We start from the raw sequence: 24506 nt of genomic DNA on the forward strand, positions 1-24506 counted from the left end.
CTTTCGATATACGAGCATTTTGCTAGTTTTTATCTACAACTTAAATTTTTACTCTCAAACACTTCAACACTTTTCAATTTATTTAAAACAGTTTTTAAATTATTTTTCTCCAGTTATGAAAAATAACCATCTATTGAATCATGTAGGAATGAAGGTTTTTCGAAGATCACAAGCTTTTTGGGTGTTGCATTTTTACGAAGCAAAAATTTTGTAAAGGTAGTAATGTTCTTAATTTTTGTAATACTGTTGTATTTACTCAAAATTACATCGGTTGCTATTGTATAGCATTTTTGAATTGTCTTAGATCAGGGTTGTAAAAAACATTATTTGTTTAAAAAATAATAATATACAAAAATAATTTATTGCAACTGCAAAAAATATTTGCATTCAAAAAATATATTTATCTACTGCCACTAAAAAAAATTTTCATTTGAAAAAAAAAATGTGCAGATGAAAAATATTTGCATTGAAAATTAAATTAAAATATAAAAATATTTTGCATTAAAAAAAAATTATTGCAAATAAATGATCATTTTTATCAAAAAAACAAAAACAAACTTCCATGGATCAAAACTGGGTTTAATGGTTTTGCTCATAGTTTATATAACCAGAACTGAACGAAATTGAAATGGAACTGCAGGCACCAGCTTTCCAATACAAAAAGAATTATCAAAATTGGTTCACTTAATCCAAAGTTATGAGGTAACAAGCATACAAAAATTAAAAAAAAGACGTTTTTGGAAGTCCGTAAAAAATGTTCTGCATTGAAAAGAAAAATCAATGCTAAATATGTGCATTAAATATTTTTTTTTTTTTTTAATTCATCGAATTTTTCCCAATTTTGACTTTTTGTCCAGTGATGTCAACTATAAAGTATGGTCCGCTAACTTCAGTCTTATTTTAATGGAATTTCGAATAACCAAAAAACTGTAGTAGCCTAAAAAAAACATGTTTATCCAGTTTTATTTTTTTATTTTTATTTAAAAAGCTACAAATTCGGGTGCTAACCAAACTTAATTGTTTTAATCATTTCAGATGTTGTCCACTAATCTCAGACTTATTTTAGCTGAAATTTCAATCCCTCTAAATTCATGCGATCTTCGTTAATGGTTTGCGAAACAAATTAGTATTTAATTAGCATTTCATTCGACTTCGTTATCAGACCTTATTATGCATTAAGGAAATTATATTGTTAGCAAACAAAACCTAACCCATTTAGAAAGGGTGTAAATAATTTAAAAATAAAATTATCTGCTAGTATTACAGGTGGTGCCAACGGACAGTTTATCCTTAAAAAATACCTTACTGACCAACCTTTAAGCCACTACAATCATTCTGTGTTTAACCTTGATGAACTTGTCTAGACAATAATTACTTCTGCCTGGTCACTTCCAAAATTTATACAAAGAACAATCAAAAACCATTGCCCTTCACTTCAAAGTGTGTATACACAGAAAAAAAAATTAAGAATTCACAAAAATCAGGATATTAAAGGGGATGCAACAATTTGTAAGGTCAAAAAAGTAATTACACACCTCGCAGACATGAAAAAAAATTGGTTTCCTCCCAATTTTCTAAAAAAAAAAAAAAACAGACCATGTCCCCAAAAAATGTACTTTCCTCATGCGTATGATTTATATCCTGTCGTTCACTCTCTACACAAGGCAAGGACGAAGAAATATATTTTCCACAACACTGAATTGTATTTATATCTACCTACACAGACATGGTGTCTCGCATTCTTTTCTTTTTGTACCTTTGGTATTGAAATTTTTTGCGCAAATATGTATTTGCTAGAAAATTTGATTTAATTAAATTTTACATAATTAATTGGTATTGTTCGCTTGAAAAGCATTTTTCTTGTACGTATTTTTACTCCTACATTCATGATGTTTAAGTAATTGATTAGTTCAAATTCTTCAATTTAAACAAAAATCGATTTTTCTTTAGCAAATATTGAATCTTTTATTCTAAGTGTCTGGGGTTTCTTAAAGTTTCTCATATAAATTTATTTTATACCTTCCCACAAATCCCACCAATAACTCACACTTTCAATTCCCCTCAAAAGACTGGGCTTTCATTTTATTTCAATTAAATAAATTAATTAAAAATTCTTTTGTTTGGAAAATATCCTTTTTCAGCAAATATTTCTATTCCTCTTCTAAGTCTATATATACGCTAAGCCAATAATGCCCATTACCTATATCTACCATCTAGAGGTACACCAGCCTGGTAGACATGCTAAGAGTCTTGAGTTCATTCTTAAAGTTGATTGATATTGATACGCAATGCAAATAGAATAGGTAGGCACTTTGCTATAATATTTTCAAAGAAAATTCATCCATAAAAAAAAGGATTGCTTGTGGACGAGTTTGGACAAAAGGACACTGTCGAAGAACATTTATTGTTTGGGGCAGTTGCAAAGTGAGAGAGAAACGATTTTATAGTGAAAATATTTTAGATTCCAAAGTCGAATCGATATCAAGAAAATAACCCCCCAAGAAAAGATGCCAATATGGGGGTGATTTTATTTTCATATAGAAATCAAACCTCAGACATAAAATTAGATAGACGACTTTGAAAGAAAATGCTTAGACAAGCTTTTTGTGGTATCTCTTCGAATAAATTGGTAGAAATAAATTCCAACTTGGATTTTAGTGAAAGGGGTTGATTTGATACATGAAAGAAATTGGATATACGTCACGTGCAACGAGTATTTTTTTAAGAAAAACAAATCTAATGAGAATTCATAAAAGTTTGTGATTTAATGAAAAGATATTTGATTTCAGAACTGTTAAAATGGAAAGGTATAAAACTTCTTTTAATTAGCTCTAGTTGATTAGTTCGATTATTGAAATTATCAGATTGCCAATTCAAGAAAAAAAAAAATATTACTCAACATATGAAACGACATGCATAAAAATAAATAAACGAGTTTTCAACTTCATTCCAATTCCAGTTGGAATTGGGGAAATAAAAAAAAATGGGCCATTCGGTGAAAGGGTGTTTTTGAAGTGAAAACTTCTTTAGTATCGTAGTGATTTGGAACAAGATGAAACGAAAAAGCGACACGAAAAATCAATTGATCATAATGTTTTAATAGATAGATGAATGAAATTTATATTGTGCAAAATTTCAATAAATTTTATATTCAAAATTCTGAGATAACGGTGAAAAGATGTTCTTTTTCTAAAAACGTTATATCTTTTGATCTAGAGCACATAACAAATTTATTTAACTTTAATACGCATGCTGATAATATTACCTTCCATTTAATATATCACACATGACATGGTTGGCTTTAAAAAATTCTTACTATTTTTGTAGGCATGGTAGAAATATGATTGAAGCGTCTTATTAAAGGTGAAATAATAATGATACAAAATTTATTATAGGTTGTCTTTTAAAAAATGGATTAAATGGCGTTACAAGAGAAAAGAGATTGATTGTTTTGCTTTTTTTATGAAAACTAATTGGGTTAAAAAAATTCTAGCTCTTTTTGTAGATGTTGTATAGACATGGTCGATATAAATATTTTGAGCTGAAACAATAAGCTTTCAGATGGTATAAAATTTATTGTAGGTTGTCATATAAAGTTATATAGGCTCTCATATAAGTTATATTTTTTCGATTTTTTTTAAATGATTTTTAAGGTTTCACTCCACGTGTGAATTGCACACATGAATCAAAAATCAAAAATATCTCAACACTCCAGTTTTAAAGCTCATTTTTGGCAATAGTTACTTCTTCCAAAAAAACACAATTAGAAATTTAATTTTTATACTAAACCTTAAAAAACTTATCTGTTTTTATTTTGAAAAAACTATTTTGAAAATTACTTATGTAATCTCCAGAAACCATAAATACAATACCCCAAAAAATTAAAGTAAAAAAAAAAATTGTGATTTTTTTAGTGATTTTCGATAGACGGTATATCATTAAAAAAAAACATCTTATGTGTTTTTATTTTTCATTTCAGAAAGTAGGAAATTTTTTCTGATAAAATGATTATTATTTTTAGAAAAGCTATTTATTTAGCTTTAAGATTCTTTTTGTTTCAAACTTCAACGATTTTTTTTAAGACTGCAATATCAGTCATCAAAGCCAAAAACCATACTCTTGACTTTGACTATAAGTACCTCAACAATAGATAGATTCTCTATAAAAAAATTTTTGCAGCTGTAAATAACTTAATTGTAATTAATTTTTTATGAGCAAAGCCAAATTCTTTTGAGTTTATTCAAACGTTTCATTAATAAATATCGTTTAAATTCTAGATAAATCAAAGAAAAATAAAAAAAAATTCAAAAAAAGGAAAATTATCCAAAAATGGTATGAATTTTTTTTTCAAAATTTTCCTTTTTTTGAAAACTTTAAATTTTTCTAAAATTTAAACGATATTTATTAATAAAATGTTAATATTTATTCGTTTTGTGGTTAATTTATTTCTCTACAATTTTGATTAATGTACGTACTTTTTTCTGTAAAATTTAAAATAAGAAAGTTAAACTTGAAAATAGACGAATTTTCTAAAAAATTGCATTACTTGTGAAAAAAAATCACTGTTATACTTACTTTTACGTGTTATCCATTTTGTAAAGCCGAAAACGTTTTCTTTTATTACATTTTTAATTAAACCTGTTTTATGAAATAGTTCTTGAAAAAATAATATTTTCAAAATCAAAACTTTGAAAAAAAAAATTACGAAATTATTTTTGGTTTTAGTTTTATGCAATTAAGTACTAATTTAGTTTTCAAAATTCAATGCTGTTATGTGTTTTCAAAAAAAAAAATAGAAAACCGGATGCAAAAATGTCTTGTACCTACACACATTAAAGTCGATGTTTATCTGAGTTTTAATTTCACAAAAATATCTTTTTTAAAGGATATTCTGTACGAATGAAACACATATTTGAAATGGCCCTTGCAAGATTTTTTTTTCTTGAAAAAGTATAACTTTCTAATTTTCAATTTTATATAGGAAAAATTGTAGAAAAATTAATTATCTACAAAAACGATGTTATAATCGGTAAAAAACAGTTTTAACCACTTTTACCAAGATGGTGGCCAAATGGGGGACTTTCAACCACGAAAACTAGATTGTATAAACTCACATTAACCTCTCCTACAGATCAAAACAAAAAATTCTTGTCCTACCCAAAATGCTAGGTTAATGTAACATTTCAGTGGACTATATTCTGATTATGTACTAATCTTTGGTGATTTGAGGTGTAGACCGTTGAAAGTTTTCAACCTTACATTATGGTAAACATACCAGTCAACACATTAAGTTACTCTCTTTCCATGCAGTATAAATGCAAAATTTAAAAGAAATTTTACATTTTTTGAGAAAGTTTTTTTTTTTTTTTGAATAATGGAAAACTTTTTAACTTTCTTTCAAATAAATTTGATCTAACTTTAAATAGTCTTATCTTTAGTTACTGATTTCTACCAAGAAACTTTCATATTTTTTTATCTTACAAACTTCAATTACCTCAGTTGATTTAAATATTCAATTTTTGCATTTATTATTTACTTCGAAAAGTAAGTATGAATTTTCGAGTAGGTAAGTTCCTGTCCGAGTAAAAACATAAATGGTTTATTTTCAAAGTTCAATGTATGTAAGCCATTCAATATGTTTTGAATAAGTTATTTCCTCTTTATATTTATTAAACATTGAATATTGCATAAATAAGGAGACCAAAGCTTTTAGGAACTTTAGAATCTCTAATGAAAATTTGTTAGTTTATCCATTTAATCAGAACTTTCTTCCAAAGAACGTTTTTTAAAAACTACACTACCTGAATTTCAAACAAAAATATTCTTTGCATACATCTATACAAAAACTGACAACAAAAGCAATTTGTGTTGAATATCTTTTCTCCCCCTCCGTCATGTTTATTTTTGATACATTTTTATATTATTTTCATTATTTTACGGGATAAGATTATGTTTTGTTTTGTGTTTTTTCCAATCATAAAATCCTTAATAAATCGAATATATTCTATTGGCTCCTTAACGTCCGAAATATCAATAACAAATCATAAAGGCAATCTCGGTTGTTCGCTGCTGATATCAAATTGCCTATATCCCCTCGCATGTAACCAAACGCCAAAAATGTATACAATATGACCTCTGCAACAGCAGTTTTGTTGATGGCTTTATAGCATTTGAGTATAGGGGAGTTGGGGGAAGGGAGGATAGAAAGACTAACAAAAGGTCTATAAATCAATATTATTGTCGAATTACAAACCCATACGAAATTACGAGCAAAATCGAAGAAATAACATTAAACAAAAAGATATCTCTCAAAGAGATTGGGGGAGGGGTTAGGGCCCTTAAAAATTGTGTGTGTAAGATTAAAACAGCCAGGATCAAGAAGTGCGAGCTCGAAAATACATTCATCGTCCTCTTTTTGGTCCTTTCAATATCATATCTCTGCGAATTTCTACCGGAGAAAACAATGAACGCCCGAGTTAACAAGGAATAGGCCGAATAATACTTCTTCGAAATCAATGTTTTCAGGGGGCAAGCAAAGCAAAAGCAGGCACTAAAGAAGTACGGAACTCATATTTATTGCTTTATTGTCTGCGACGACGACATCGACAATGAAATCGACGGCGGCGATGAGATTCCTTTTATTTGCTTCCCCCTTTTATTTCTGGAATATAGGCTTATACAAACCGTCCAAACAACCAGGAACCCGCCCTGACAGCTTGGTGTTCGTTGTAGTCGTCGTCGGCTTGTTTTGGGATGAAAAATTCCAATTGTCTCCTTAGCACAATTGTGCCATTTCAAACACTGGTTAGTGCGGGCGGAAATCAAAATTGAATCAGCATCACGACAAAAACAACTTCAAGCCTATAAAGCCAGTACAGTTTGCCGAGCCGCCGCTGCCGCTGTATATACTAATGGTTTTGGGTTAATAGGCATGCAAATAATCTGCTAAATAATTAAATTGTGACCCTTTAGGGTAATGGCTTGAAGAAGAATTAATTTCATTTCTTCTTTCTCTTTCTACTTTTTTTTTTCAAAATTGTAAATATTTTTTATTTGTTGTTTTGCTGTCGATATACAATTGTTTTGTTGTATCTTTGTTGCCATTTAAGAGTTGTTTTGTCGCATACCAAAAATATCGGGCGAGTAGGGTGTTTTTTTTTTTTTTGTTGCTGTGATGCAAACTTGAAAACAAGGGTTCTGGTGTTTGGCAGCAAATTAACACATCCCGTGTAGGTATATGGCACAACAGTACATGGAAATCTTGTTAAATTTTTAATTAAAAACTCAAGAGGGAACAATGAAGTTAAAATGTGTAATGTTTTGCAAAAGAGTTTGTGTGTGTTTTTGTCACACTCATTTAATTGCTCTCCTGTTAATTGTTCCACATTATGATGTGTTCATCGAAATTCTTTGTGTATGTTGATATGTTAAAAGAAAAAAAAAAAAAGGATGAGAAATTTTGTTGATATGGGGGATCAGTTTCTTGTAATTTACTTAAAAGGAAGTCTTCAGAAATCCAAGGGTTGTTAGAGAATTAAATGGTTGTTTAGCTATATGCTCTAGAACCTTAATAAACTTTCGTTTTTTTTTTACCAGAACAGTTTTTTATGAAATTTCTTATTTTAAAAGAGAAGTTTTGACGTTGTAGGTGATTATTTCAAAAAGAACTAAGTAGTAAAATCGATAAATTTTAAAACCTATGTTCTTAGCTTTTTTTTATGTGGAAAAAATAAAGCAATTTTTTAAACTTCGCTGTCGGTTTAAAAATCGCTTGAAAACACTCGACAGTTTCCAGGTATTAAGAGTTAAAGTTTTTCGAGTTAATTTGCTGGAAGCCCTATTTTCATAGAAAGATTTCTTTCAGGTATAGTGTATAGAAGTCTGCAGCAGTTTGTCCATATTTATTTTTCTACGTTTAAATTCTATAAAGTTTCCAAATATACGTTTCTTATACCTAAATATTTAGACAAGATAGATTTTATTAAAATGGATTATTAAAACAAATTATAACAATCTTACAACAATATTATAACAGTGAGCTAATTCTATTATTGACGATTTTGAGGTTCAAACGGCGAGCTATTCAGCTCACCTTCAAAAGTAACTGTCGTATTGTTCTCAGACGCACAATTTTGGTCGATGATTTAATGACTCTTATAAAAATAACAGCATCAACAAACTGTAAATTTTAGTATTTTAGGGGAACGTGGTTAATAAGGTGGGTCGTTTTTTTTTTAGAGTTTCAAATCTTAATAGCGCGGAAAAGTTAAAATATAATCAACATCTTCTGCCAGCGCATTGGCTCTAAAGCTTGAAATTAAATTAAAAAAATGGTATTTTTCCAAAAAAAAATTAACCACCCTAACATCTTTTTTTTTTTTAATAAAATAGCTTTTTGCAACTCTTATATGAGCTAAATATTAAGTTGAAAAAAAAATTATTCCAGTTGGGTGAGGACTTTCGGCGTTTTGAAATTTGTCGAAATATGGCAAAATTCCTATTTTTACGATTTTTTTTAAATTGTTATAGACAAATTAGTAAATTATTATTTTTTACAAATTTAAAGTTAAAATTAAGTTGACACAAACAATGAATGCTATGAACTAGTTAAAGATTTAAATATGAGTCGGTCAAGAGGGATTTGACTTTTTATCATTCTCCTCGACGCACAGTGGTGCATTTGGTGCTTTATGGCGTCAAAAATCATTTACACGGCCATTTCTAGACGAAAAGTCATGAAAATTAGGACACTGAAGCATAATAACTTTTATTTTTCAAAATTGTGGTTAAAAAATGGCGGACAATGGCGTTTATATAAATTTTGTTTTTTTTTTTTTTTTCAATGAAAAAAATTATTTTGTCGTTATATATAATTATGCCAACTATGTTTTTATGAAAATAAATAGGAAAGATGTAAAAAAATGTGCTAACTTAAACAAAAAATCAAAGTAATAGCATTAAAAGGATATTAAATGGTTTTTTCCTACTTTGATACTTTTTGCCTTTTGTTTTAAACTTTTTTTAATTTAAAAATTTTTGTTTAACAACCCGAAACATAAAATTACATCTCAGCTCAGACCCAATATTTGTCTAACAGATTTGGGGATTTCGATAATTCTTTTAGCTTTTTTTCTTCTTATGTTGATGAAAAAAAAAAAACTTCAAAACAATAACACACTCAAGCTTTCATTGGGTAAATCCTCGAAAATTGTTTCTGATTTCATTCTTCTTATCTTTTCGACCAATTTTATTCGATTTTTTCTTAGAATGATGTGTGTCAATAAAATCCTCTCAATTACTCCACTTAGTCAAATAATCGAACAAAAACTTCAACTATATTGACTACTTACACATATTATACACAAATACGTAACATATTGCCACTTATTGTCTTGTTCAAATAATGTAAATTGTCCTTTCGCAATGTGAACTTTGTCCATTTGGCATATTTTTCAATTCAATACACACAACAATATCAGACTGACAGACTATAGCTGACTCAAAGTTATACCAGAACCAGGAAGTAGTAATCCGGGATGTACTTGTGGCGGACAATTTGTCGACAAAGTCCCCAATAAACAATCATTTGGTTTCTATTTTGAATTGGCACTTAGTAAGCATAATCTCCAGCCAGTCTCAATACAGATATAGCTTATAGATGCTCGATGAATCCTTGCAAACATTTCGATTAAAGTGAAATGACCATAATCGTATTGGTCATTAAAAAAAGTTCCAGTTTCTTTCTTTTTCGTTGTTTTTTCTTATTTCTTTTGTTGTTTTTTCTTCTTAGAACAATTTCAAGACATTTTGGATCGGGGAAACTCTTGAATTTCTTTTAACCAAAGACAAAAACGGAAGGACGAGAGAACGATCTCATCCTTGTTTATTTCACTTAACTATATCTCTTAAGATGTTTGTGTTTTTATTTGTTTTATGGATATCTTTGTGTGTGTGTTTGTTAGATTTTTATTTTTATTATACCTCGCAAATAAACTTAATCAAAAAACAAGAGCGTAATAAAACCGAAAAAAATGGCTCACACAGCCTCCTCCTTGTGAGAACGTTAGAACAGAAACTATATAATAATGTAACTAAAATCCTTGGAATTATGACGGTGTCGGCGGCCAACACGCCTAAATATATACTATATTCTTGTTGTTGTAAGCATTTTCTCAGCTTTATTCCAGGCAAAAGTTCCATACACACCCTCTTGAATATCCCAGGACACTCTTGGGGATATCATAGTTTCTCTATGTTGTTTGGGGTTATAAGGAGAGTGTGGGGGCAAATAAACTTATTTAAAGGAAGTTTATTCGCCTTGTTATGGAGACGTTAATGTGTAGCATAAATAGCAATAAGCAATTGTCAGTTTAGTCTTTTGGGTTAATCATAATAAAAAGTTAAGGAGAGAAGGGGGATAGATGGTTCTTCTAACCTTTGCTTCTCTAGGGGCTTATCATTTCTTGCATTGAAAGTGTATCATGAGGCTTGTTTGTGGTCTTGCCGATATTAGCTTTTTGTATGGTTTATTTCTGCAAGTACTACTGTGTATTATTATAGAGTCATGTTTTGGTTAACTATCCTACCACTTTTCTTTTCAATTCGAGGTCTTATTGCTTTTTTTATCTATTGGAGGTAAATAAATGTAACCGTATAAAGTAAAAAGATTTCAAACCAATAAAGTCGAATTACTCACTAAGCACTGCTATATTAAGTATTAATCTTAAACATTCAACTATAACGTTTTTAATTTAATTTTAGTTAGGTAGATATTTATAATACTTAATGTTTAAAAACAATAAAATGGCGCCCAACGCAAAGTAAAACGTATCTAAACTTTAAATTTTAGCTGAAAAAACATGCGGTTCTCTCAATATCAAGCTCATTTACGTATGAAAAAACGTCAAGCAAGTTAAGAAGACCTGCATAATATTAATGATCTACTTTCTGAAACTTCTATAATCCTATTAATTGTTCCGCTGATGATATTACACTCAGCTTTTCATATTCGTTAAATGATTCACACACATGTGGAACTTTAATGGTAAAATATAATAAGCTCATTAAACTCTGACCCTCAGATCATTTTACAATGAAAGAATAAGAAATCGCGTAGACTTGAATGCTTCTAAAACACCCTTTTAGCCAATTACAATGAGTGGTAGGTACTTTCATCGAGGACACTGAACAGCTTTCGATTTTAGGTATGTCCACTATATGGAATGAGAACATATTCGATGTCGCCAAAAATTTGTAAAATGCCTAAGTTTCTTTCAAAGATGTAAAAAAATGAAGCGAAATTCAATTTTTTGAAAATTCAAAATTGTACTCCCCTCAAAAGTTGGATATATTCCTAAAACTAATTCCATGTTTTTTTTTCCCACCGCTAGGGGTCGCGTATTGCAATGCAAAAATGTATGTTTACTATTTTTTTTTATTATTTTTTTTTTGCAGTCCAGAAATGGTACTAAAAAGGAATTTATAAAATAACTTAATTCAAAAAATAAGTAAAAATAAAGTTTTTAACTAAGAAAATTTTTTAAAATGTTATTTATTCTGCAAACCCTAATCTAATGTTTGTTATTTTGGCATATTTTTTACACATGCGTCAATTGCAATGAGGTATAACCAATTGGGACTTTTTAAAGAAGAATTAATCCAGAAGTTAATAAAAAAAAAAAAAAAATAGAAAAATGCAAGATAGGAATGTGTTTTATAAGCCCATTTTGTTCCTTGTTTTTTTTTTTTTTTTATTTTCAATTCAATATTGCACAACCTCTAGCGGTTATTTTAAAAATAAAAACAATCTTTTAATACTTTTTTGTAACCTATGCAACTTTTGCGGGGGTACATTTTTTATTTTTCAATTTTATTTATATTTTCCCATATAATGTCGCTCCGGTCTAATGGTCACCCCTTCTGATCTAGCTACAATTTATAAAGCATACATGTGTCCAAAGTTGGAGTATAGTATAATTCCCATATCTTTATTTGGACAGGTGCTCCTAAGACCCACTTGAGCTATTTGGACAAAATCCAAAATAGAGCTTTTTAAAAATCATCTTAATCAAATTGAATGTTTTTTTTTTTTAAGAACCTGCAAATAGGACTATTTTTTTGATGCAATAGCTCATACAAGTTTCTAGCTCTGATTGATTTCTAGCAATATATCCGTCAGTATAAATGTTATCCTAAATTAATTAAATCTTACTGAAGTGTTGTTTCCCGCAATAACAAAATATTCTATATATTTACTTTTGTAAGCCATCAGAATTTATTTGTAGTGCTTTGCTCGATTTCCCTAAAAACGAAATACCTACTTACAAATATTTTAATTAAAAATTGAAAGAACATTCCTGAATATTGAATGTCTAGTCTCTCTCTGCAATTACACAATTATTCATATTTTGACAAAAACCAACACACTCATCAATTTATATAGACTTTTAACACGTCCCTAATGCAACAATAATACTCCAACAAAACATATTATTGTGTAATATAATTGAAATAGCTCTCAGTTTGATTTTCTATTGAAAAACAATTGATTTTTTTTTACATTATGTATGTCTGATTGTTTTGTCTAAAAATTGATTTTCTGTGAATTTTCGAAATTCAGAGACAAATCGTGTGTTTAGATATATGTGTAGATGACATTTGAATTAAATTTGATTTTAGTTTTGAGAGTATTGTTGTACAATTACATTTAGAATTGTTGTTTCCACACAGTACCAACCTACTACGTGACAATATTATCATCTCTGTTATATGGATTTTGAGTTATTTTCAATATTGTGCAACGTGTATTGGAATTATTCATTATTTCGGGGTTGTTGCAGCTAGCTATTTGTGGGTAGAAATTTTGTTTTTGGAGTATTACAAATGCGGTTAGAATTGCAACCGAAAAATGTTAATTACAAAATATGCACATCAGAGGTTTCGTTTTGTTGTATTTAGGAGGATATTGAAATTTGTTTTGAATTAAATAATAATGTAAGGAGAGGGAAATTATATAGATTTATATATATTTTTGATGATGAAATTCAAATAAATATAAATGGTTTTTCAATATTAATTAGTTTTTCTGTTTTTTTTTTTTTTTTTTTTTTTTTTGAGGACCCATATTGGCAAAATAATTAAACAATTTCGTGGTTTCAGCAATAACAAATGCATTAAATTTTAATTTTAATTTTAAATAACTGCTCTGTGATAGATATTAATTGGATTGAATTTTCATGAAGTTGTATCATTTATTTATAAAAAAAAAAAACATACAAACTTATCGGTAATTATCGTTAAATGTAGAATGGAGTAATCGATTTCGGTTACGAAATTAAAATTTAAATAAAAACTATAAAAAAAAGGAAGGCTTTAGATAAAAAAGTAGGAGTTTAAAAGTATAATCCGAAATGTACGAAACGGAGCAAATTTTCAAAGAGGAACAATGTTTTCTTATGACCTGACCATTGACACAAGATGGAAAACAATGCGAAGAAGGACTACAAAAAGCAAGTTTATGATTCTTGGCAGAAGAATATAATTCCAATCTATAACTAAAATCAAAATGAGAAGCTTTCATGTCTCAGTAGAAACAAGGAGTATAGGGAAAAGGGTTTTATATCCCACGTCCCTATATATCGAGCGAAGTTTCAGCGTCTATGTGATATTTAGAACAGGGAATATCGGTATAATCCGAATTTCACTTAGAGAATGAAAAATCGGGTAACCCCCCTGTATGCAGAGTTTAATAACTCTACAAAAAGTTTCTTTGAAACTTTTTTTTTTACAAAAAATAACAGTTCAAAATTCAAGTAATAGATTTAGAGAAAACAGTTTTTCAGAAAAATTTATATTTTAATGTAAAAGTGTTTTATTTTTCGAATTTCTTACTATCTTCCAAATGACTGGTTCAATTTTAAAGAGTTATTTTGTACAAAAGCTTTAATAAAAATTGTCAAACAATTTCAACAAGATTTAGCGACCCAGTGGTGTAACGTAAAGTAAATTTATTGTTCATAAAAAGGCCAATTACTATTAACATCATGGTCAAATTATTTTGATTTCAGTTTTGTTAGATCAGGTAATAAGAAAAACCTCGAAATCATTTATCATAGTATCATATGAGTATAAGTGTTGCATTTGGGTTGATCTGAAATCCAGCCTTCTGAAAAACAGGTTATAGCAGGTTTCTTTCAATTAGCTTGAGATGGTTAAATTGATTTTGTCAGTCTTTTTCATTTATTATATAGTCTAGAAATGAATTTTTCAAAAAAAAAAAAAAAAATAAACATTCATTTGTTTTCGAAAAATAATAAATAATTTTTTCTTAAATTTAAATAAAAAAATAAATCTTTTGTAAGAGCTTGATACTTTATTTTTTTTCTCGTATATGAGTATTCATATTTTAATTTCAGGTCTCAAATAAACAAAACAAAAAAAAAGAACAAGTGTTAACCAATTTGTCTGCATCCAATTTTTTGAAATAGGTATATTATTACCTTTACCAAACAAATTTGCATGTGAGTGTTATTAAAACTTTATGTGTCTCCTTTTTTATTTCATTAAAAAAATATATAACCATTCAAAAACCCTTTATTTTATTTTATAAATAAAAATAAAGTCTGCCTGCTGCCTGAAATAAATTAAATAAAAATTCGTTCCGATGTTATTTTTTTTTTTTTTTGTGTTATATTTTTATCTCAATGTTTTATTATTGTTCTACTTTACAATATTTATTTGTTTCAATTGTGTGTTTATTTTACCGCATGTTTGTAAGTAAAAAAAATATTTTAAAAACCAAACAAAATTCGGCCAAACAAAAAAAAATATTTATATCCTTACTTCACACACGCGTTGTATTGTGTGTATGTGTATTTTTGTGTAGAGCCCCTGTAGTAATGAGGGATTGATGGAATTCACCCAAAATCAAAATCAAAATCAGATGTCCTCCCTTCAGCATCAGCACAATCATAATAATAGCAACACCAATACCAATACCAACACCACCAACACCGCCCTCACTACTTCTAGTGTTGTTGATCATAATATTAACACACAAAATAAATCCTCCAGCTTAGAGATAATACTAACACCAATTATCCAAAGTAGCCGACGGTAAGTTGGATTTCCTATTTTTTTTTATTTTTTGCTCTCATAAAATATTATATTATTTTTTTTTGTAAATATAAATTTATTATTTTGATTAAATATTAATTATAGTTTTATTTTTTATTTTTTTTTTTTTCATAAACTCATATAATTAATTAAATATGGGGTATTAACGCTTCATTAGTAGCAATTGCTTTTACAAACATACTGCATTTTTTTAGCACAAATAAATAAACATAAAACCTTTAGTTTAGACATCGCTGAGCTTCACAAAATTATATTTCTAATTATATTGTATTTTTGATAAATTTTTAAAATTATATTTAATTCAATTTTACTTTCTGTCTTCCTTATTAAAAAAAAATGTGATTTGAAAGTGGGAGCCATTTGTGCCCTGTGTTCAAAATGTAAAAAAAAATAACTACCAGAGTTTGTAGAAAAAAAAAAACAAGGCTAAAGTAATTTGCAAGAAAACATTCTTCTACTTCAGAGAAAAACCTCAAAAGGTTTAAGATGTTTTCCATCTCCAAAACCTTATTTCTGTTTACAAAATCCGATCAAAGAAACTTTATTTTTCAGTTTATTTTTTTCAAATAACATTTTTTCCGCAACATGAATAGATTAAATTAGATAGTAACCCCAAAAAAAATAGAAAAACAATTATTGTAATTTACTTTTTCATTTCAATTTAGTGTCCCTCTTAGATGTAACTCCTTGACATGGTTTCATAGTAACTTTGCTTTGAAAATGCTACTTGCCATTAAGAGTGACTTTTTTAACGGTCACAAAGCAAACCAAAAGACCGCTAGCTAATTAGTTAACTTTTTGACAAACAAAACAAAAAATTGAGGTTGAAAAACATCATCAACCTGAAACATTGGCCTTTGTTAAAAAGTTTTATAAAACTTCCTTTTTATAAATAAGTCGCAAAAATGTAGGGCAATTCATTGAATTCGCTTGAAATTCTACATTAACTTGAAACTAACGAGTAGTTAACTTATATTTATATCTAAAAAGAGAGTTGAAGAGTGTCCTTACCTTTTGCATGAAGAATCTTTTGTTTTTTATTTTTTTTTTAAGTAAAAGTGGTCTTTTGAAATGACCCTTTTTTCGTAATTGTTTTCTTTCAAAATCTAATTGAAACTTATGAAATTAAAATTTAACAAAGTTGCCACATGTATTTTTTTTTCCTTTTATAAAAAAAAAAACTTTCGTAACAAAAAAATTAAATTGACTTGTATAATCTGCAAAAAAAAAAAATCCTTTGGGTATATACAATGATAGAGAGAAAACAAGGACACATACACTTTTGTGTCGTCATAACGCCTTTACCATATTGCACGTTAATTTCTCCAAAGAAGTTATGATGAGGAGTAAACTTTTTCAATTAATACTAATTCCATGATGATGACATTCAAAGGGTAATGATTTTTTTTTTGTTCAATCCTCATTTTATTTTTTGAAATTACAGTGAAAACCCTCTAATTGGGTATCAGACTAGGGAAGTTTTTGAACTAATCGAAATCAAATCAGAAAAAAAAAAATTGAAATACAAAAATCATTTAGAAAAAAATTTGTTTGAAACAATTTAAAGCTATAGGAAAAAAACCCACCTTAAATCCCACCACTTTAAAACAATACGATGCCTGCTTAAAACAAGTGGAATCCGCTTAAATTCTGTTAAATTAAAGGCGAACTTCATTTAATTAATGTGAATTTTCATCTCAAATAACGGACAAATTAGATATTATAGTTAGAGTTCAGATTTGTTTGCAGTTTGTCATAATTATTTCCAACAGCCAGATAGCATGATGGCAATAAATTAAAGTGTTTCCACATAAAAATTAGATGCTTTCCCGCTTATATTAAGTGGATTACTTTTAATAATTTGCGCATTCAAAAAATTAAATACATTTGTCCGCTTAATTTAAGACCGAAGCCATCTGGGAAAAAAACATGCAGAAATCCGTTTAATTTAATGTGGAATCGACTTGTTTTAATTTGGTGTTTTTTCTCCGTATAGACGCAGATTAAACGCTAAAAACTCTAGTTTGTAGTTCGATTAGTTCCCTAGCTATTTAAGATTCCGCTAAAATAAGACGATATGTACCTAAAGATCAAAATTTTCAAAAAAGCTAAATTTTTTTTAAAATTTTTTTCTTCTAGAAATTGTAGTTTTACAAAACAGAATTTGTTGCGCAAAAATTAATTTAGTAGATAGCTCTAGTCAGTAACTTGCTTCAATTTGAAGTTTAAAATGTGCACTTCCGGTACGCTGTGTACCAATGTACAAAAGTTTTTTGTGTCAGTAGCTTAATTAATTTTGGCTTAACAAAATTTGTTTTGCAAAGCTGCAATTTCTACAAAAAAAAATTGCAACTTTTTTTTTGAAAATTTTGACCTTTACTCAAGTACGTAGATATCGTTATATTTCAAAGTATTTTTGCAAAGTAATTGGTGCTCTTGAGATTTCTTCAAATTCAAAAAAATAGGCTTTCAAGACAACTTCATTGGAATGAAGTTTAAAATTTCTGTGCCAAATTAACTTTTTTTATAGGCCAGCTGAGTTATCAATTGAAAGAAAGGACTATTTTGTCGATGCCACTGTCAATTTAGGAGTTTTTGAAATTTTGAAGTTAACCTAGTCAGAGAAACAATAAAGTTTGATAGAAGTATAGCATTTCCATCAGCTACTACCACCTATATCCTTCCAGTCAAGCAAGACAAAACACTACATAAGAAGAGGTTACGGAAGTTTACAACAAATTTAAGAACAACGAAACAAATGTAAGATTAACAAAACGGTCGGTATAAAACCTATCCAATGTACTGTGTGAAAGTGTTAATACATTCACCAAAATTCTAAACGTGATGGGCGAATGGTTAAGGAGATCAACCATAGAGAAAATCTCACACTGTGCCAAATCCTAAGAAAAAAACCAACGTATTTCAAGTCAATTCCATGTACTGTACTCGGGATTCCGAAAAAAAAAAAACTGATCCAAATCATCAAAAACGCAGTACTATGTCCAATACGGAAAATAACCCGTCCGGTATTTCAAAACATGCACAGTTTCGACGGAGAGATATGCAGTCATCTTCTTTTGGGAGCAGGACAATTGGGGCTAGACCCTAGAAAACACAAAAAACAAATAGAAAACCGTTGTTTCTTCAAGTTCGTAAATATTTTAATGATATTTTAACTCGTTTTACAAAATGCTGCCTTGAGAATGGCGGCTATGATGATTACATTTCATTGTAGTGCCTTTTCAAACCAACTAATGAGTTACAATCACAAAATTGTATTAAATTCTGTTACATGGAAAAATCATTTGTCGATTGTTAGCTGCAAGGCTTTCGAATTAAAGGACATTGACTGTTGGTTAAATGTAAAGTTACAGAAATCCAAAATTGTATTACCATCAGCATATTCAAACACACTCAAACACAGTCGAGTCGATGACGACAAACAAGAACGAAAAGCATACCCGTATACTCATACCCACACCCATAGCAATCCTTTTTCTAATTATCTTAAATGGAAGGATTTTATTAGTGCCGCACATCCCAACCAAAGCCCCTCGGGAGGATGAAAAAATTTAAATAGACTGGAAGGCAAAAAAGCGTGTTAATGCCCGCCCAATTGCTGCAATTAAAATAAATTTTTAAATTCGCACGTGAATCCCCTTTGGGGGCGTGTTGCGTTGAAAAATATATGAAAAAGACGATGAGAAATGGGAGAGAAATGAGGTGTAGATTGAGGAAGGTTTATTGAGGTTTTTTTTTTTATTCCTTGAACCTTGCTGGAAGGTATACGAGGTACTACAGTGAATTGTGATATTTTGTCCATACCTGGGTGAGAAAAATTATGAACACGGCACAAATTGAATTTGGAGTCATTATGTTTGTCTGCAAAAATGCCAGAGGGTGGTTGGGTGGTGAATTTATTCTCATAGCATTAAATTTTGTTCTCATTCCTTCTTTTTTCATATACCTACCTGATGCTTATATACAACAGTCTTTCGTTCGACCTCATCACCCCATAACTCTTCGAAGGATGTGTTGAACACACAAAATATATTCCACGTCCTTTTTTGTTCTGTGCGAGGAGCATCATAATTTCATGTTGAAATCATTAAATGAGGCTGAAAACACAATGTCCTTGTTGTGTTTTGTTTCCTTTTTTTTTTGGTTTTAATGTTGCGAGTAGAGTTTTTTTTTTTTGTGTTTCTTAAATCGGGAAAGGAAGAAGGAAATTTTGCAGGATCCTGGGCTGAATGTGTCGTCACTGCCGCACCGGTACCATCGAATGTGATTATCGTAACAAATGGACGTGCTTGGTTGTCGCGTTAAAAAAACAACCGCCACCATCACTCGCAGTGCGAGTGAAAAGTGAGTTCCATGTTTACATTACCATATTATTGGGAAATATCGTCCTCGAAGGACGAGCAAGGGCAGAAGGCATACGGCAAAACATAACAAACAAAAAATAAATAAATGGAAGAAAGATGCTGCAGAAATAACAGTGTGGGCTTAAAATTTATTCCTTGCTTGCTTACGTTTTGTTCTTGTCGTTGTCGGTCGTCCTTTTTCGTTAAATTGAAATAATTTCGTTCTCGTGAATCTTTTCCTCCATTCAAATTCATATACCGCAAGTATCCTATTCGTTAAGATAAATAGATACCTTCTCTATGGTCTTGACGGTTGGTCTCTCCTTGCTCCTGTTTTCAAAGAAATGGCTATTACGCTTGGGGATTTTTGCCGTATCACGCGTGAGAGAGCAAAATGGAAATGAAGGTTTGACTAGGCAAGGATTTACCACCGGTTAAAACACATCCATCCGTAGGAAATAATTCTCTGCTAAACACTTAAAATTTATTTGTATCTCATTCAATTGGTTTTGTTATAGATTTTTGTATAGGGAGTTTGTGTTTTTTTTTTCTTTCTATTTTTTGTGGTTTTTTGTAATTTTCGAAAAGGAAAATGTTCAGCAATTTAGAAAACAAAAAATCCTACTTCTATTTTTTTGTTTGTGATGTTGGTCTGTCTGATTGTGGTGTATGAGTATATTTTACATAGAATAAGGATATAGGATAATTCCTATATACCTTGCCTATAGAAGGAAACAGTTTTATTCTTATTAGAAAAAGAAGAAATAAGGAAAGCTATATAAAAACGGATGGAGATTTATGCCTATGGTAATGTCACTGATGTAAGGTGAAATTGCTGTTTACTGAAAAGAAAAAGAAAAATTACAACAAGGATCGAAAAACAATAGAATACAAATTTAAAGCGAAAAATGTGCGTATAGAAAAAGAAAGAAGGAATTTTCTTGGGGAAATGAATAAAAGCATTTATATGTGATTATTATTTCAATTACATATTCTAATGTAATTGAAGCGTTTGGATGAAGAAGGGGGTAAGTGACATTTGCAACATTTCGAGATATAAGGACTTAAAGTTTTTTGTTGAGAACTTTTTTCGTATTCCAATCTTAATAAAATTGAAAAAACTAATAAAACAAGAAAAATAATAGCTTTTTAGCAATGTTACTTTTATTTCAAAACAGTAGCTCGGTATATTTAAAAAAACAATTTTTTTCAGAAAAAGAGCAGTTAACTCTTTCTTGCACAAAAAGCTTAGATATAAGTATTTTGAATTTTTAAGAATACAAAGGGGTTAAGTGACAAAATTAATTTTTTTTCTTTTTATTTTGCATAGTTGTTTTCTGTTCGCATGGTTCCGATAAAGCTTTTTCATAAAACCAGTGGTGTTCCCTTGGTATGAACATCATTTGTTCCTTTAATTTTTTTTTTCACCCAAAAAAGAGTTAAGTGCTGTTACCCCATTCTTCCACTCATATTATGCGATTTTTTTCTCGGACGAAAAAGTCTTGGTTTTTTTATTTCACCCAAAAAGGAGTTAAGTGCTGTTACCCCATTCTTCCACTCATATTATACGATTTTTAGTTGTAAGTAACCCCTTTATACCAAAAATGAAAGCGCTAAATTAGAAAATACTAATCGTAGCGTGACGTAGATTAGACGGAAATTTAAGTTTTCGCAAGGCATCCTTATTTTTCAGAAAAAACCGAAAATCGAAAAAATGTCACTTACCCCCTTCTTCATCCAAACGCTTCAATTATATTCAGTTTGTACAGGTTTGGAAAGCAATAAAGACTCATGTGAGTAGGTATGTATCACAGGTTGGATGTTAAAATATTTAAAATTTGTAATCGACAAAAAATAGAGCACACCTTTTAAGAAATAGGTACACAGAGAAAAATATGACCCGCTAAAAACTAACAGATTGCCATATTGTTTTACCTTCCATACATTTCATAAGGAAATCTTATTAAAATCAACGATTAATAAGGTTTTTTTAAGGAGATTTCTTATTATTTTTATAGAGAAAATCTTATTAAAATTTGACTGAAAAGTTGTTTTTTTTTGCAACTTAGCACTAGAACAAAAATCGCGATCAATATTTTCATGGCAGGTTGGTCCAGGTGGTAAGGTGGGCGACTAATGATTTGAAGTCTCCAGTTCGATTCCCAGCCTGGTCATCGTTTTTTTATTTTTTTGCAGATTTTAAAACAATAAGGAAAACCCGATTGTTTTAATAAGGTTTCCTTCTTGGATGAAAACCATAGAGAAATCTTATTGTTTTTGTTCTATTTTATGTGGTCTATTTTTCTCTGTGTATTTAAGAAAATAGGAGTTTTATAGTTACGGTTTTCTGAGTTTTAATTTAAGGGTATTTATAAAACACAATTTTAAAAATTACAAAAAAAATATATATATATTTAACGCCTTCCTCCATTGTGAATAATGTATTTGCTTTCTCTTTCATAATAACAGTAGAACATGATTGTAAATGTCTTATTTTATGGTTATGTAGCGTAGCACCAGCTTTATAGTTATTGCCTCTTTGACGAATAGACTGATGCTTTGCCAAACATTTAAAGGAACAACCTGTTAGAAATTGCCACTATTTTTGGTATGAAGAGGTTATTTGTGTTCAGGCAAGACGTTAATCCTTAATAGGCAAAACAGGTTTAAGTGAAATTAATATTATTAAAATTCCAAAACCTGCTCAAAACACCACCACAATCGCCAAATTAAAATGAGATTGAATATTTATGAGAACGTCCCGACTAAAAATATAAGAAAACATAATTTTACGGCAAGGAGTTGCTTGAAACCTGTTCTTCATGAAGAATAGTCTAAAATTGGCCTTGCCTTTAAGTAGTGGGACAGTTATAAAAACCAGGGGGCTTCTTGATGAAATTATGAACAAAAATTTCCTCACTAACAATACTAACTTGTATTGGGTCAGCCAAATCGAATTTACTTATGGGTCACTGTGGTGTATGGGTAACATTTTTTTTTCTATGAAAAATAGAAAATATCTATCGCTGCTGATTCTAACCATTGGTTTTTATGATCATTTTCAAAAAGGTTTTAAAATTTTACACGTAAGGTATAAAAATAGAATGCTTTCTGTTGTGATACATAAATCGGAAGTTCGATTTTTATGCTCCAATACTTGCTTGTGATTTTTTAAATCATTTTTATTTTTTGTAGCGCAGTAATTGCTGGTTTATGAAAATAAAATACAAGCATTGAATAATTACAAATAGAAGTGACACCGCAGATTACTCATGCGACTATAGGATCATCGGAAGATGAACTACATTGGGTTGCGCCTCACCTCAACTATCATTGCATTTTCGACCTTGCATTTTTTTTAAAACTTCATGAAAAATTTAACAATTTTTTTTTTTTTTTGTTAAATAAAGCTGTTTTATAAAAAAAGTTTTTGAAATATTAGTTTTCAAAATCAAAATTTTGAAAAAAAAATAAATGAAAAAAAAAGTTCGAACTTATTTTTTTTTTAATTACTAATTAAAATTTCAAAATTCAATTCTCTTCAGAATACCTAATGCAAAAATATCTTCTCATTTTCGAGATTATAAAATAAAACACAACTTTTCTAAGAAACCATTTTATTTTTTTTTCTCGTAGCTGAACTTACTGGTAAATTTTTATTATTTTTTCACTCATTCAGAGATTTAAGAGAATGCAGTAAAGTGAGACAGTATTGGATCACCCTACACAAAAAAAAAATTTTATTGATAACTCCTGAAAACTCACCTATGAGTTTTTCTTTTTTTTTAAGAGATTTAAAAAAAAAGTTAGAATAAGGAATTAAAAAAAAAAACTCATGAAATCAATCTTTGAAATATTTTTTTTTTATTCTTAAATTTTATATTACGGTCAGAAAAACGTTGAAATCGGTGTGCCCCTTTAAGAAATGTCAGAATCAAGAAAAAAGTTCTACTACCAGTACCATAAATATATATTTTAGAGTATGACCTTATGGGCAAGTACGAATACAAAAATTTAGTATCAAAAATTTTTTTAAATATCTTGAAAGTATGTGTTTTTTCTGTTAAACCCCGTTTTTTCTATGAAACCGGTATAACAGTGTATCGCTTTGATTACAAATTGCGATTGGTTATATATGTGCCCTTAATTATGAAAGTGGACTAAGTCACTCCTAAAAATGGCATCAAATCTAGCCTAAAAATAATTATTATTTAAAGGGGAAAGTTTATTTGAAAGCGAAATTGCAGTAAATAAACTTCTTTGTTGCTCCTCTAGTGATTTCATAAAAAAATAAAATTAAATCGTTATAAGAAAATTATTATGTAAGTTTTTCTTTAAACAATGCAAAAAGTGACTTAGTCCACTTTCATAATCAAGGGCACATATAAATAGCTGGGTTATTTTGCTAGGCAAGTCATCCAAGTGACTAATTTAATATTTTACGGGTCACTGTTGCGTATGAGTAATATTTTTTTACAAAAAACTTAAGCAATCATTCCAAAAACATGTTATCTTGGTTAACTAGTATATAATAGGCAAAATAAACATTTAAAGAAAATATCATCTATCTTCAAAAAGTATTTAAAAACAAAAATTTTAAAACCAAAAGAATATGTTCCCAAGTACTTTATCCTTTTAAAAGAGAGAGTAGAGAAACTAAACATTGTTCCTTCAAACATTACACATCCTTATGCGTGGTTACATCATCAATGACTCAGTATTCAAAAAAAGGCGCTATTACAAGTTGTAAAATAAAAGCTTTAAAACGCTTTTCCCAGCCACTTTGGCTCTCAAATACTCTTATAGTATATGACATAATAAAATTTTATTTTCAAATTTAACTTTTCATAATATGTAGTAACATTCATTCATCCAACTGAAAACAAAAATAAAAACAACGAAACAAGGAAATAAAATACAACCCGGCATATGCTAAATATAAACAAAAAAGTACAACAAAAAAATATGTTATATCCCTCTTCAATAAAAGTCAAATAAACGAAAGAG

General features: G+C 29.1%; 1 protein-coding gene across 7 annotated transcripts in view; it reads left to right on the forward strand.

Annotated features, from left to right (window-relative positions):
- LOC129916605 (band 4.1-like protein 4) overlaps positions 1 to 24506 on the forward strand; it is a 282511-nt gene that overhangs the window by 256219 nt on the left and 1786 nt on the right. For 5 of the 7 annotated variants that reach the window (XM_055996640.1, XM_055996641.1, XM_055996638.1 and 2 more), the window contains one exon: positions 14885 to 15114. The exons of the other annotated variants lie outside the window; for them this stretch is intronic. In XM_055996640.1, coding sequence (XP_055852615.1) covers positions 14885 to 15114 — 230 coding nt within the window. The remainder of the gene's footprint in view (positions 1 to 14884; positions 15115 to 24506) is intronic. 7 annotated transcript variants of the gene reach the window in all.

Source organism: Episyrphus balteatus, chromosome 3, assembly GCF_945859705.1.
Source record: "Episyrphus balteatus chromosome 3, idEpiBalt1.1, whole genome shotgun sequence".
Taxonomy (NCBI): Eukaryota; Metazoa; Arthropoda; class Insecta; order Diptera; family Syrphidae; genus Episyrphus; species Episyrphus balteatus.